Source organism: Lynx canadensis, chromosome F1 (genome assembly GCF_007474595.2).
Source record: "Lynx canadensis isolate LIC74 chromosome F1, mLynCan4.pri.v2, whole genome shotgun sequence".
In the NCBI taxonomy this organism is placed as follows: Eukaryota; Metazoa; Chordata; class Mammalia; order Carnivora; family Felidae; genus Lynx; species Lynx canadensis.
This window is the reverse complement of record NC_044319.2, coordinates 68,431,711-68,445,795: the sequence shown is the minus strand read 5'-3', so window position 1 is coordinate 68,445,795 and position 14,085 is coordinate 68,431,711. Positions and strand designations below refer to the sequence as shown.

Here is a 14,085-nt window from a genome sequence, read left to right as displayed (position 1 = left end):
TGTAAAGCAGGAGGACGGCGGATTTTGTGTTCCACCTGGACTGGAGGAGACAACATACTCCTCTCCCTCCCTTACCCTCCCCACCTCCCCGTGCTTGGGCCTCAGTTACTTAGCTGGAAACGCACCTTTGTGTGGGCTCTTTAAATCCTAAGTACGTGGCCTAGAAGCGCCAGAATTGGAGACGCGGGGCCAGGTGAGCCAAGACTGACAACGGGCCGTGCTCTTGGGGTTGGACTGGAATGCTCCTTGGGTGCTTACCTTAGGCTGCGAAAGCATGCAGTCCTGAGCCCAAAAGTGTCTCTTTGTGAACAGAAAGATCCCAGACCACCTGTCTTCAGGAGCAGGACTGAGTGGAGTGTGGGTGCGTTGATTTGAAACGGATGTTAAACATTTAATACGTTTCTTTTGGGCTTTGGCACAAAAGCGTCTTGAAAGGTATATGCTGGTGAGGCTTGCCTGTAGCCTTGCCCCACAAAAAGCAGCTCCCCTCACATACATACTCAGTACACACCTGGAAAGGGCAGACTTGGGGCGTGAACCCTCATCTCTCAGGACTGACCTGAGCTGGGAACACAGCAGGACCCCCTGCAGTGCTCTAGCTAGAGGCTGCGCACACCGTCTCCCCCCGAGAGGGGGGCCAGGCAGCCAGCTGAGCTAACTCCTGTTTCCTCCTCCCCCAGGTGTGTCAGTCACCTCCAGTAACACGGGCGTGCCAGATATCTCGGGTTCTGTGTACTCCAAGACCCAGGTAGGTGCCTTGCTCGAGGTACAGGTGGAAAGATGACGGACGCAGAGGAGGTGGCGTTGCAGTGACAGAAGCTCAGTGAACAAGAACAACCTGAGAGATGTCAGGAAGCCCATCCCAGAAAATGAGTGGTCTCTAGATTTCAATTTCTAGACGTTTGGAGTTAGCCCTCTGAGAACAAGCAAGAGAAGTGTTCAGGAAGGGGAGGTGTGGCCGGTCGCTGTGATGCGGGATTTACTGTGCAGCTGTCCTGACTTTGCCCACCGCCAGCCTTCTTGTAACTTTCCAAGATGACGAGTACGGACTGAAGGGAAGCTGGTGCGATCCAGTCTTTGTAAAGACACAGTGGGAGCGACCGTGAAGTATCAGGAGTCCTGGCGGAGCGCTTCGTGGCCGAGCTCCTGGGTGGCAGTGGGGGAGCAGCTGCAGATGGTCTGCGACCGTAGAGTCACAGGGCAGCCTCACGCCCGTCCTGTCGTGTGGTCCCCACGGCTAGGGAGTCCACGGCACCCCTGCTTCACGTAGGAGAGGACGGAGGCAGAGAGGGAGTACTTTTGTCAGGATCACACGGCTCCCAAAGAGCACAGCGGAGGCAGACCCGGGCACCTGGTGCAGGTGCGGTGCGCCTCCTTTGCTGCGTGCTGCTCTCGGTGGGCGGAGGGCTTGGGCTCAGAGAGTCCAGGGCTCGGTTTGCTGACCCCTTTTGCTGTCTCTCCCCGCCCCCTGGACAGCAGTCCTTCGAGAAACAAGGTTTTCATTCCGGCACTCCTGCTGCCTCCTTCAACTTGCCTTCAGCCCTAGGAAGTGGGGGGCCCATCAATCCAGCCACAGCTGCTGCCTACCCACCTGCCCCTTTCATGCACATTCTGACCCCCCATCAGCAGCCGCACTCCCAGATCCTCCACCACCACCTGCAGCAGGACGGCCAGGTAATAGCTCTCCCCTCTCCTTTCCCTTCCTCTTCCTTCCTGTCCCCTGAAACTCCCCCCTTTCCTTCTCTTACCCTTCCTCACCACCACCTTCACCCACCCCTCCCAGCGCCAGCCATGGGCACACAGCACAGACAGACACAAGCGCACACGACACAAGCTGCCGGCAGAGGAGCGGTCAGAGAAGGGGCCGGGCTGAAACCTTCTTCGCCCGGTTCCTTCGGTGCCTTTCTCCTCTACCTCCTGTAGCACAGCTGCCCTCATCCCATCAGACCTGGGTCACACCTACCCTCTGACCTCTCCCGGCCTCCCCCCTTCCCAACATTGTAGCTTTCCCTTCTAATGGTGGAGTTCTATTGTCAAAGTTTGTCCCTTTATTTTCCATATATCCTGGTTCTGCCTCAGCTACCATATTTGCAGATGATTCTGTGTTGCCCGCGCCAGCAGGAGGAGCAGGTAATGAAACTGAATGATGATGTGCTTGAACCCACTCCTTCCCGGCCCCCACTTCACCTCCACAGCCTCAGGGAACTCGAAGACAAAAAGCTGCACCGTCACAGATCAGGACACACAGACACAGACACCTTGCTGAGCTCTCTGGCCTCCTGTTCCTCTCTTGCCCTCCCCTCCCCAGTGCCCTCTTTTTCTTTCTGCCCTTCCGCGACTCTGGAAACACTTGGTTACTGGAACGGAACGGATTCTTGGGGCAGCGTCTGGAGCCTGGGGCCTCAGACTGTCTCTCCTGCCTTTTGGCTGAAATGGGCTCTCCGCTGTGCAACGGGGGGAGCGGGGGGGCATGGGCTGGTACAGGTGACCTCTCCTGCGTCCCAGGGAGCTGGGGAGCTGGGATAAGTAAGGGCTGCCTTGCTGTCAGAGACAGCCTTCCCAGTTGAGGTATTCGTGGGATCAACGAAAACGAAATCATCTTGTGGTCACTCATCTCCAAGAGGCCATAACTCTCTAGAGAGAGTAGCCTTTTCTCAGAGCAGTGGGGGTAGGGGAGAAGGTGGGGTGGAAAGTGGGTAGAACTCATTCACAGTCTTGTCTCTAAAAGGTCCTGCCGTCTTGTCATCGTTCCCCTGTTTAAAGGCCGGAAATGCTTTCTTCCCTGTCCGAGGCACCCTAGCAGCTATAGAAATTAAATGTTCTGTGGTTTGGAAGTAAACTTCAGAGCAGTTTCTCTAAGCAAGGGGAGAGCAAGAGTTTCCAGATCTGCATGTGAAGATGTCACAGATCTGTCCCACTAACTAGACACCTTTCTCCTCCTCCTCATCGTCCCATTCCCTGCAGACGGGCAGCGGGCAACGTAGCCAGACCAGCTCCATCCCGCAGAAGCCCCAGACCAACAAGTCTGCCTACAACAGCTACAGCTGGGGGGCCAACTGAGGCCCTGAGCCTCTTCTCCTGGTCCCATCTTCTGAGAGGGCTTCTCAGCCTGGCAACTACGGAAACGGCATCAAAGAAAGGAATGTGGGGGGGGGGTTCTGCTGCCCCCCCACCCCCAGCAGCCCACCCCATGCCTCAGCTTCATGTCTGTCCATTCCCATCCCACCCCCCACTCTGTTGTATGTATTATAGGATTTGTATTTTCTCCTTTCCCTCCCCCCTTTCCTCTCTTCCTCCCCCCTTGCATTCAAGATTAATGAAACTTTGCTGTGGGCCCTGCCTTCCTTCTCCTCCTGTTCACCCTGGTGGTGTATGGATGAGGTGGGGAGGGGGGACCCCCAAATATATATCAGCCCAACAGCCCTAAGTCTCCTCCTTTATTATTAGGAAACAAGACAACAACAAAAAATGGCGTCATGAATATGAACAGCATTGTCAGATGAATTAGTTGAAGTGTTTTTTTTTTTTTTTTTTGTACTGTGTCCTCAAATTTAATGGATTAATGTGTCTTGTATATATAAAAAGAAAACCTCTACCTTCAGCCTCTGCCCATTCTTGCTCCGTCTAGGACTTCCTCAGTCTCGTCAGTGACCAGCTTGGTGAATGAGCGTCACACACCAGCCGGGCCTCTAGCGGGCTCCAGGCTCCCCGAAGGCCATGGAATAAAAAGAGCTCTTTGCCCTTAAAAGTGCTGCTAGTATTTTGCTCTAAGGGAATTCCCTGCCCTCCTCCCCCAAGAACTTCACAGCCTAGAAAGAACCACCCAAATTCGCATCTCCTCCGGAAGCTGCTCATCTGCAGCAGATTTCGGGCTGTGGAGGGAGTGGGAGCAGATACTGGGTGGAAAGGGAGAGGATTAAGAAGGAGCTGGAAAAAACGGCTTTGAAGAACCCAAGTGTAATGCAGATGGGTCCGGGCAAATGAGCTGCAGAGAAGGCAGGGTGACCTGCAGCTGTCAGATTGGGAACCTGGAGGTCTGCGTAGCAGTTCTCGGCAGTTCTCTGTACGGGAGGGGTCTGGAGACCAAGGCCGGGGCCCGGTGGGGGGCGGGGGTGCAGGGAAGGGCAGGCTGGAAAATTCAGAGACAGGAGAGGGGGTACTTAACGGCTCCAAACTCCTCCCCCCCCCCCCGCAAGCCTTCCCTGGGTTCCCCTCGCCCTCTCACCGAGCCTTTGCCCTGCTGGTCGCAGAGCCTGCCCGGTGGGCTCAGGACTCCGCTTAACGACACCACTTTAGCGGGAGAGCGCTAGGTCCGTGCGTCCCCGACCGAGACCGACCGGGGAATTCAGACCAGAAGCGCGGGCGGCGGTTGCCCCCTGGCGGCGGCGGCCGGCCCCACGCAGCCTCACGCCGTCGAAGCGCCCAGGCCATCCGGTGGCGGCGCGGGGGGAGGCGGCGCGTGAGGCGGGCGAGCTTCGGGAGACGCGATTTCGGGACGCTCGCCCGCTCGCCCGCTCGCCCGCCGCCCGGACCGAGTCGCGCTGTCCGCCCCGCCCGCGCCGCGCTGACGGCCGTTTTGCGACAGTGTGCTCGTTCGCAGCCCTGCTTTCCGGCAAGTGGCCCGACGCCTCGCTCAGTTTCCGGTCGCGGGGCCCAGACTGCTGCCGGGTGCGAATGGGCCTCGGTGGGGTCCGCGGGTTCGAGTCCCTACTCGGGGATGAGCCTCTTTGATCTCTTTCGGGGCTTTTTCGGCCTTTCTCCACCTCGGAGGTTAGAGTGGGTCGGGATCGGACGAGGGTGGGGTCTTCTGAGGGGAGCTTGAGCCCTAACGCCCAGGGGAAACCGCACTCCTCCGCCCTCCGTCACCCGCTACGGGCCGGACTGAGGGCGCCGCGCTGGGCGGCCGCCGGGGGCGGGGAGAACCGCGGTCTGGGGTGATGCAACAGGGGCCCGGGCGGGGGGACAGTGGGCAGGTGAGCAGGGCCCTGGGTCACTGCGGGGGGCCGCCGGGTGAGGACTGGCGTTGATAGAAACGAAAACAAAGCAAAAAGCCGACGGCCTCCCGTAGAAAACACATCCACACCCACGAAGCGAACAAAAACCCAGGGCCAGCCCTCCAACCCTCGCCTCCGTTCTGCACACCCCATTCGCGTCCCGCTCTGCCGCCCACGAGCTGACTTTATGACTTAAAGTACTAAAATGTTGCTGGTCGATCTGCCTTCACTCCCAGCCACAGAGACCCCTTTTTTGGAGGGATGACTCGAGATGAAGATGAGGATGACGAAGAAGAGGAAGAAGAAGGAGCCGCGTGGGGCCGTGGGAGCTCGAGGTTTGAGGGTCCGCAGCCCCCGGAGGAATTTGGCTTCGGCTTCAGCTTCAGCCCGGGAGGAGGGATGCGTTTCCACGAGAACTTCGGCTTTGATGACCTAATACAGGATTTTAACAACATCTTCAGCGAGATGGGGGCCTGGACCTTGCCTTCCCGCCCTCCTGGTGTGTGGCTGTCCCCGGTCAACCTGTGGTTCCTGCTGGGTTGGAGGGTGACATTAGCCTGCCGAGATTCGCTGGGGGTTGGGGGGGAGGGGGTGTGACAAGATGGATGATATTGAGGTTTCAAAGAGCCCAAGTCCTGTCCCACCCCCAGCACCGATCTGCCACCTTCTGCAGAACTTCCTGGTCCTGGTCCTGAGTCAGAGATCCCTGGTGAGAGACGGCAGGAGGGACAGACTCTCCGGGACTCAATGCTTAAGTATCCAGATAGTCACCAGCCCAGGATCTTTGGGGGGGGCTTGGAGAGTGATGCAAGAAGTGAATCCCCCAAACCAGCGCCGGACTGGGGCTCCCAGAGGCCATTCGGTCTGGTGAGTGCTTCTGGGCGGAGTGAGAGCCTGTGGGAGACAGCTAATGGGGGGCAAGGGTTGGCAGCCGTGCGAGAATCTAACGGGGTGGGATCCCAGGCTCTCCACTTAGTGTGTTTATCTGTTTTCTATACTAAGCTTCTTGTAGGATTTTGGCAGCGGTGGGGGGGGGGGGGGTTGAGGGAGAGGGGATGGGGATTCTGCTTTTTCTCTAAAAAAAAAAAAAAAAATCACTGGTCTGTTACAATTCTGGGACAAGGCAGGATTGTCAGGAAGGATAGAAAGCGTCCATTCAGGAAAGCTTTCTTGGTAGAAGAAGAGAGAAGGAGGAAGAGATGAGTAAACCAAAAGCTGTCCTAGGTGGGATTCTCTCTCCCAGGGAAAGGTAGTTTTGGAACCTTTGGGTTACGACCTCTCAGATTTCAGGTTGAAAGGTAGCATTTCACTTCCTTTGCCTTCTTCTGCAGTTTGATGATTTGTGGTCTATGCCCCCCCATTCTAGAGCCAGAGAAGACAACGGTGAGTGTGGAGGTAGAGGACATTTAACCTGCCCTCTCTTCTCCTCTGAAGTTATTGTTGCCACACTTGAGCCCTTCTTTCCCTTGGACTCTTGATTTTGTGTTTCCTCTCTCTGCCCTTCTAGATCTTGATTCCCAAGTTTCCCAGGAGGGCCTCGGTCCAGTTCTGCAGCCCCAGCCCAAATCCTATTTCAAGAGCGTCTCTGTGACCAAGATCACTAAGCCAGATGGGGTGAGTTGGAAGAGAGGGGTAAAAGGAACTGTGGCCAGGGGATGCCATGGAGAGCGCGATCTAGGTAAAGAAACCAGTGGGCTCACCTTTATTGATGTTAGAGATCTGGTTGGGGCTTCTCCTTGTAGACAGTAGAGGAGCGCCGAACTGTGGTGGACAGCGAGGGCCGGACAGAGACCACAGTAACCCATCGAGAAGCAGACGGCGGCCCTAGAGATGGTGAGTGAAGAGTGTGAATCAAAAGGGTCTGTCTCTTAGTTCCTTGGGAAAGGGGAACCCTTACTTTTCTAGCCTTTAATATTATTCCTCTCCTTGTCCTCTGCTCATCCTCTTTCATCTAGTGTGTCCGTGTGTATCACTTTCTTCCTTAGATCCAGAATCACCAGCACCTCCAGCCCTGGATGACACCTATTCCATCCTGGATTTGTTCCTAGGACGCTGGTTCCGGCCCCGGTAGCCTTGTTAAGCCTCAGCGGCCTTCAGATCCCTTCCACGCTTCGCTCACCATCCGTGTCTCCTCCTGCCACCTCGGCCTGGGGTGTGCGGAGCAGTGAATTGGGGGTATGTCAGTATGTGACTCACCCAAAGTGACCAATAAAACCTTTATTTATGCTAATTCTTTGGTCTTAGTTCTGTCCAGGCTGTTCCACTTTCTAGCACCATCCAGGGGTTCCCAGATCATCTTGGCCCACGGCCGCCGCCTTCTTTAACTTTTTTCTGCTTCCAAAACCTGATTTGATAAATAGGGTCAGTTCCCCGGTAGATTATTCTTGTGGAAGAGATAACTATAGAGACAACTCCAGGAAGAGTTCTATCGGGGAATGCACAAATTCTCAAAAGAGGGGGCACCTGGGTGGCTCAGTCGGTTGAGCGTCTGACTTTGGCTCGGGTCAGGATCTCGCGGTTCGTGAGTTCGAGCCCTGCGTCAGTTTCTGTGCTGACAGCTTGGAGTCTGGAGCCTGCTTAGTATTCTGCGTCTCCCTCTCTCTCTCTCGGCCCCTCCCCTGCTGGCTCTCTCTTTCTCTCTCTCAAAAATAAATAAAAACATTTAAGAAATTAAAAAAAAAAAAAATTCTCAAAAGAGGAAGCCTGTGTGGAAATGGGTGATGGCTGCTTCCCTAGGATGGGGCAGTTCATGAGAGAATTTGAGGGAATACACTGACAAATATTTCTTCCTTTACTGGCTATGTTCTTTTTTTTTTTTTTTTTTTTTTTTTTTTTTTTTAACGTATGTTGGAGAAAATATAACTAGCACAAACATTACTAGATTTTTTTTCTCGTTAAAAACTCTTTTAGTACTGTGGCTGGGAGGGGCTGATTTTGTATGTTTACCTCTGTTTCCTCGAAACTTTACTAAAACGACACACGATAAAGGGATTTTTCTAAGGAGACGTATCACAAGAACAAAGAAGATATACACTGATGAAATTTTGTCTTTTTATTATATGTTTTGGTGAACAGAAGTTGACTTACCATAGCAAAGTTTGTGTTTTTCTTTATGTTTAGTGCTCTTTGTGTCATTTAGACACCTCCCCACCCAAGGTTGAAAGGACACTCTCCTTTATTTCTCCTTCACAGATTTTACTAGGTTTGCTTTTTACATTTAGGTGTTGTTTGTTTTTTAATGCTTATTTGGAAAGAGAGTGCGTGGGGGAGGGGCAGAGGGACAGCTAAAGCAAGGAGCCCAATGTGGGGCTCAGCTCCACGGAACTGTGAGGTCATGACCTGAGCCGAAACCAAGAGTCGGACGTTTAACTGACTGAGCCACCATGCGCCCCTGCGTTTTGGTTTTAAATCCACCTGTAATGTATCTTCCTATTTGCTATGAATCTATGAATCAGGGGACCAACTTTGTTTTTTTCTAGTTGGAAAAATACATATGCATATGTATATACAAATACTATAAATATATTTTATACACAGATCGTTGTGCTGGGTCTATCTTTTCTGTTAATCTATTTGTGTACCTCTGTGCCCATATCGCATCTTAACATTGTGTAGTTGTATTTGGTAGAACATATACTCCTGCTTTTGTTTCTCCCCTCTCTAACTTCTAACATGTAAGAATGCGATTGATTTTTCTAATCAGCTTTTCAGAGCATCACAGAAACACACGGAGCTGGAGACTAGCGGACATCTGTGGATGGCTCACAGCTTGAAAGCTGGAGACGCATACAAACTGAAGAAGCAACTTGGGAGAAACAGTCTGCAGACAGATGAAAATTTAGCAAGGATACGTCTTTAATGTCTTTAGAAATATAAGATGATCACGTCCATACAGCCAGAACATACTCCTATGAAAAGGAATAAACTTTGGGGAGTTAAAAAAAAATGTGTTGGCAGAAATGAAAATCTATAAAACGATTCTGACGACAAAGTTGAGAAACTCTCCAGGAAGGTAGACCAAGTAACAGATATATAGAAAACACGCAGCAATGCACACCTGAAAGTAATGTTATATGTTAACTATACTTCGATTTAAAAAGATTATTTTCAAAGAAAATAGGAAAAAAAATAAAACTGGGATGGTACAAACCATCAATGAAACAGACCAAGAAAATATCCCAGAAGTGAAGAATATTTACTTCTAACCTGAAAGACCCACCATATGCTAAATACCAAGGATGAAAATAAACCCACTATTTCAGAACGCTCGAGACAAAGGAAAAATCTAAATAAGGGAGGGTTCAGAGGAATCGAGATTCAAGATTCTCAGTTGCATCTACCCAGATGTCCCTATTTCAGATGTCGGGATCCTACCCTAACCTCCTCAAGGTTAGGGTCCTAAAATACCCAGCCTTGGCATAGGAAGCCTGGGGCTGAGAATTCTTTCTCAACAATTAACATTGGAGCTGGCCCTCCACTCTGATGCCCACTGGATACAGGTTAGGCTTCCCTTAAGGGCTGTCGTGGGGCCACCTGGTTTCACAGTCTGCCTGGACTTGATCAGTTCTGTGGACTTAGTTTCTATTTCCTTCAGGCTTTCAACTGCTGCAGAGACCATTAACGCATATCCTTTCAACCAGTGACCCCTCGCAGCCGGCCACTGCTGACAATTTTAATAACTGTCCCACCTCAGCAAGCTAGAGACTATCAGTATTCTACCTACTACCGTGGGTTCTTGTCAGGCAGACTGTGAACAGTCACCCAGATTCGTTCTAGAATTTGTGGAACCACGTCTGAAACCAACAGGCTTAAATTGGGTTCCTTGGAGAAAGACTCCAACGAGAAGCTACGTGAACAAGGTTTACTGGGAAGTGCTAGTGCTCGCGGGATGCACCTGTAAGGAAGTGAGGAAGGCAAGGTTAGGCAAACGGGGAAACTGACACGCAATGAGGTTACAAGAGAGGCTTCGGCCGATCCTGTGGGGAACTTGGAAGTTGGAGTGGCCCCTTCAGGGTCGTTGCATATTGAGACAGAGAGGCCAGGTCTTTGTATCCTGCATCGACCGTCGTCGACAAGCCCTGCAGGAGGGCGTGTGACCTTGGGTGAGGCTGTCTCCTGCCATGGGAGGCATCGCCGTGAGGGAAGCAGCTGTGTGCAATCAGCATCTGATATTCCCAGCAGCTGGGAAATGGGTGCATTGGTCCCAAACAGGGCATCCGGGTAGAGCATTTTACCCACGAAACCTAGTGAAGGAGTATCGTGAACAGACGTGCCCAGGACCGTGCCAGAGCCCGTGGCCCAGTGCTCGAGAACCTCGTGAACTCTATACGGGATTTTGTAAACGTATGTGTTTCCACCTACCGGCACATAAGCTCTAGAAGAGCGGGCAATGTATTTGCTTACCGCCGCTTCTCCAGCGTCTAGAATTTGACTCCTAGTTGAATGAACCTAACTGGAGGCTTGCAATAAGAACCAGGAAGTTGCTGTGTGTTAGGCGGAATCTGGGGGTGACAAGCATCCAGAGAAAGGGAGGTGGGGCTCGGTGCGAGCGTGAAGCGCTCCTCCAGAGCCAAGGCAGAGCTAGGGCACTCTAACCGAGGAGGACTCCGCACGAGGGAAGCGCAAGCATCGCATGAGTGGGTTTTCTCTCTGCAGTCTCCGGCCTCCGGCCCAGCCTCTCTGGACGCCCGTGGCGTTCTGCAAGCATCCAAATGGTTGGGGGGAGAGCTTCATGTTCCACACGAGTGACATTGTGCAACAGGGGACGGAGAGTCAGAAGGTCTGGATCTGAATTCAGACGTCTCCCTTAAGTAGCTGCGCGGCCTTGGCGAGTCCTGAGGCTCTCCAGATCACCAGGGGCGGGCGGGGCGGCGGGAGCCGGTTGCTGAGGCCAAGGGCTGGCACAGGATACTTCCTCCGACCCATCGGCACAGGAGGGGGCTGCTCCCGGGAGGAACGGGGATGACAGATGGAAGAGACACAGCCTGGGCAAACTCCAGGCTCTGGTCCAAGAGCCGGCCCTTGGACATTCTCCTGTCATCTCTACTATCTCTACGCCCGCTAGCCTACACACGTGTGCAGACATTGCTGTTCAGGCGCTGCGCTAATCGGTTTTAAAGTCTTTCCCTTGTCATTCCCCCGCTCCCTGGCAGGCGGTGGTTGTGGTTGTGTGGCAGCAGCCAGAGACCAGGCGTCCCCACCATGTTGCACAGCCGGCTCTTGGCCGACGTCAAGGGCCGGCTCCGGATCCGCAGCCACCTGGCCCGGCAGTGCCTGGCAGAGTTTCTGGGTGTATTTGTGCGCATGGTAGGCCGGGTAACGGGGGAAGGAAAGAGGGGAGGAGGGCGGACGTTTCTGCCTCTATCTCTTCGTCCTGGTGTCTCACTTCATTCAACTGTGCATCATTTCTGTCCCTGCCCTTGTCCCTTCGGTGCCAGCCCCCGTCCATCTCTCCCTTCCCAGTCTTCACTCCTCCCCCACAGCTCCTCTCTTTCCTTTCCCTCTATTGCTCCTCCCCCTTTCTTGCTGACCCCTCGTTACTTTGGTGCCCTCTCTCTCTCAGCTGCTCCCCTTCCCAGCCTTGCTCCAGGCTTCCAGGCTCCCCATGCCGGGTCCTCCGCTCCTCATCTTCCCTCCCCCCACCAGTTGCTCACCCAGGGGGCTGGAGCCCAGGCTGTCACCAGTGGAGAAACGAAAGGCAACTTCTTCACCATGTTTCTGGCTGGCTCTCTGGCCGTGACCATAGCCATCTACGTGGGTGGTAACGTTTCAGGTGAGGAGGGTGGGGTCTGGCCACGTGCATGTGTGAGTGTGTGGTGACGGTGACTCATGGACTTGTCTCCTTGAGCTTGACTAGTGCCCTGGACCCAGATATGCCTTGGCCCGGGCCAGCCCCTCCCCTCCGTGTCTCTCTCCTCCACTCACCTAGGCAGGGAGCTGTGGCAAGGCTGTAGGGTAAGTCTGTCTTCCTGTGTCCCCCGCCTGAAGGCCTCGGTGTCATCTTGCCCCGGGGCCTCACCTTCTCGTGCCCCAGACACACGCTGTGCCAGTGGCCAGTGGCCAGTGGCCAGTGCGTCTGCCTTGAGCCCCATCACAAGACACAAACACGTAGTAGAAAGAGCGGGCAGACCCTGGGCTTTACTCTGTGAGCTCAGCAAGCTGCAGAATGTCTCAGAGCTGAGCCGCTCACCCGGTGGGGACAAGTAACATCTGCCTTGAGAGCTGTGACACAACAGCAGCGGGACCTGGTGAGCACCAGGAGGCCACACCTAATGGATGCTGGTTTTCTCTTCCCGATCCTCGAAGGGGCCCACCTGAACCCAGCCTTCTCCCTGGCCATGTGCCTGCTGGGACGCCTCCCCTGGGCCAGGCTCCCCATTTACTGCTTGGTGCAGCTTCTATCTGCTTTCTGTGCTTCTGGGGCCACCTATGCCGTCTACTACGGTAACAGGGTCGGGGCCGTCTGGGTGTGGCCGGGACTGCCTTGCAATGGTTTTGAATGGACAAAGATGGAAGTCCTGAGCCGCCCCTGCCTCCTGCAGATGCCCTACAGAACCATACAGGCGGGAACCTGACGGTGACCGGCCCCAAGGAGACAGCCTCCCTTTTTGCCACCTATCCTGCCCCTTACCTGTCCCTGAACAATGGCTTCCTGGATCAGGTAGGTGTGAGGGGGAGACCTGGGAAGGCCCCAGTCTTTGCCCTTGTCCCCTGGGCTCCCAGACTCCTTGTTGTTCGGGCTCTGGGTGGGATATGGGGTTGAGTCTGTCTTTGTAGCACCCCCACCCCAGTTGCCTGCGTTGGACAAAGTCAGAGGACGTGAGCTGGTGGCCTAGGGTTCTTGGGAGAGAAGGGGCAGCTGGGTCATCTGACAGCTTTTGGGGGCCCCTCTGCCTCTGTGGACGCCAAGGTGCTGGGCACGGGGGTCCTGATTGTGGGGATCCTGGCCATCCTGGGCACGCGGAACAAGGGAGTGCCTGCCGGTCTGGAGCCTGTGGCCGTCGGGCTAGCCCCGGGTGCCAACTGTGGGTTCCCACTCAACCCTGCCCGGGACCTGGGCCCACGGCTTTTCACCTACGTGGCTGGCCGGGGCCCTGAAGTCTTCAGGTGAGAGACAGCCTCGCCCCTCCCCTGATACCTCTGAGTCCGGGTCCCCAGCTCTCTCCTCTTCCCTAGTCCTCGCGGACTCAGGACAATGCCCCTCATCTAAGTCCTGCTTCTCCTTTTCTCCCTCACCCCTTCTTCTCTCCTCCACCCTTTCTCCGGAAACAGTAGAGGCTGTGTTCTCAGGCACGTCTGTCCTGTTACCTTTTGGCATTGTGACCGCATCACAAGATGGGTATATTCGGAGAATTCCCTGAGGCAAGAGGCTGGACCAAGCTCTCCTGGGGTCTCCTCTCTAACCGCTGTGATTTGTTGCCAAGACTTGGTCTTCCCAGCGGCGTCCATCCCCCCTGGGGCTGCTTTAGGGAGGTTCTCTTGTTACCGCCCCTGGTCCTTCAGGGAGAGGCTAGAGGACTCCCCCTGAAGCCTTCCTTACGTCCCTCTCTTGCAGTGCTGGTAACGGCTGGTGGTGGGTGCCTGTGGTGGCCCCTCTGGTGGGGGCGACTCTTGGCACAGCCACGTACCAGCTGCTGGTGGCTCTCCACCACCCCGAGGAGAAGTCAGAGCCGGCTCAGGATCTAGAGTTTGCCCAACATACAGCCTGAGGCCTGGAAACTCCTGCCTCTGCCCTGTTGCCGCAGCGTGAGCTCTGATCCCGACACGGAGCCCTCGCCTCGCTTGTGGACACCGAAGAGGGGCCGCAGATCCGGGACGGTGGCCAGAGGACGGCTTCCTCCCAAACTGGGGGGGGGGCGAGCTGGGAGGGCCAGGCCCCTGCCGCCCTCCACACCCCGGCAGGTCTTCGGACCCTGGGGGCCTCCGCGCACACAGTGCCTCAAAGCGGCCGCCAGAGGGTGCGCCCGGGGAGGCCTGGGGGAGGCCGGGGGAGGGGCGCTTCCCGCGGAGCTCGGCCCCCTCCCGGGCTCCCGGCCCCAGAACCTCGGCGCGGCCGCGCTGCCCTCGCGGGGCGGCTTCCCCCACATGGGGA

At 55.1% G+C, this 14,085-nt stretch overlaps 3 protein-coding genes across 33 annotated transcripts in view; all 3 read left to right on the top strand.

The window, feature by feature from the left end:
• The window catches only part of UBAP2L (ubiquitin associated protein 2 like), a 40,227-nt gene extending 36,479 nt beyond the window's left edge, over positions 1 to 3,748 (top strand). For 4 of the 27 annotated variants that reach the window (XM_030301947.1, XM_030301948.1, XM_030301943.1 and 1 more), the window contains 3 exons: positions 681 to 748; positions 1,477 to 1,674; positions 2,080 to 2,682. In XM_030301947.1, coding sequence (XP_030157807.1) covers positions 681 to 748; positions 1,477 to 1,674; positions 2,080 to 2,526 — 713 coding nt within the window. In that variant the 3' untranslated portion in view covers positions 2,527 to 2,682. Of the gene's footprint in view, positions 1 to 680; positions 749 to 1,476; positions 1,675 to 2,079; positions 2,683 to 2,728; positions 2,842 to 2,964; positions 3,602 to 3,628 lie in introns of those variants that run through there. The other 23 variants (XM_032591880.1, XM_030301956.1, XM_030301953.1 and 20 more) reach the window with 12 other exon arrangements.
• An 879-nt stretch (positions 3,749 to 4,627) lies between these two features.
• Positions 4,628 to 7,224, top strand: HAX1 (HCLS1 associated protein X-1). Of its 4 annotated transcripts, none has more exons than XM_030302898.1 (7): positions 4,628 to 4,770; positions 5,231 to 5,493; positions 5,668 to 5,861; positions 6,326 to 6,389; positions 6,502 to 6,608; positions 6,737 to 6,827; positions 6,950 to 7,224. In XM_030302898.1, exons 1-7 carry the CDS (start codon positions 4,718 to 4,720, stop codon positions 7,063 to 7,065), a joined length of 888 nt encoding a protein of 295 aa, XP_030158758.1. In that variant the 5' UTR covers positions 4,628 to 4,717; the 3' UTR covers positions 7,066 to 7,224. The 4 variants fall into 4 exon arrangements, with proteins under 4 accessions (XP_030158758.1, XP_030158759.1, XP_030158761.1 ...); XM_030302899.1 differs by having other exon boundaries at positions 4,629 to 4,770; positions 6,326 to 6,377; XM_030302901.1 differs by having other exon boundaries at positions 4,630 to 4,770; positions 6,326 to 6,377; positions 6,980 to 7,224.
• A 1,090-nt stretch (positions 7,225 to 8,314) lies between these two features.
• Positions 8,315 to 13,635, top strand: AQP10 (aquaporin 10). Of its 2 annotated transcripts, XM_032591681.1 has the most exons (7): positions 8,315 to 10,773; positions 11,147 to 11,300; positions 11,640 to 11,766; positions 12,300 to 12,437; positions 12,536 to 12,654; positions 12,904 to 13,100; positions 13,266 to 13,635. In XM_032591681.1, exons 1-7 carry the CDS (start codon positions 10,706 to 10,708, stop codon positions 13,519 to 13,521), a joined length of 1,059 nt encoding a protein of 352 aa, XP_032447572.1. In that variant the 5' UTR covers positions 8,315 to 10,705; the 3' UTR covers positions 13,522 to 13,635. The 2 variants fall into 2 exon arrangements, with proteins under 2 accessions (XP_032447572.1, XP_032447571.1); XM_032591680.1 differs by lacking the exon at positions 8,315 to 10,773 and having other exon boundaries at positions 10,809 to 11,766.
• The last annotated feature ends 450 nt before the right edge of the window (positions 13,636 to 14,085 follow it).

Coding starts and splice junctions, on each gene's coding strand:
- HAX1 (XM_030302898.1), top strand. CDS start 4,718: ATGAGCCTCTTTGATCTCTTTCGGGGCTTTTTCGGCCTTTCTCCACCT. Junction 6,609..6,736: donor AGATCACTAAGCCAGATGGG/GTGAGTTGGAAG, acceptor TTCTCCTTGTAG/ACAGTAGAGGAGCGCCGAAC. Junction 6,828..6,949: donor AGACGGCGGCCCTAGAGATG/GTGAGTGAAGAG, acceptor TCTTTCATCTAG/TGTGTCCGTGTGTATCACTT.
- AQP10 (XM_032591680.1), top strand. CDS start 11,196: ATGTTGCACAGCCGGCTCTTGGCCGACGTCAAGGGCCGGCTCCGGATC. Junction 12,655..12,903: donor ACAATGGCTTCCTGGATCAG/GTAGGTGTGAGG, acceptor GTGGACGCCAAG/GTGCTGGGCACGGGGGTCCT. Junction 13,101..13,265: donor CGGGGCCCTGAAGTCTTCAG/GTGAGAGACAGC, acceptor CTCCGGAAACAG/TAGAGGCTGTGTTCTCAGGC.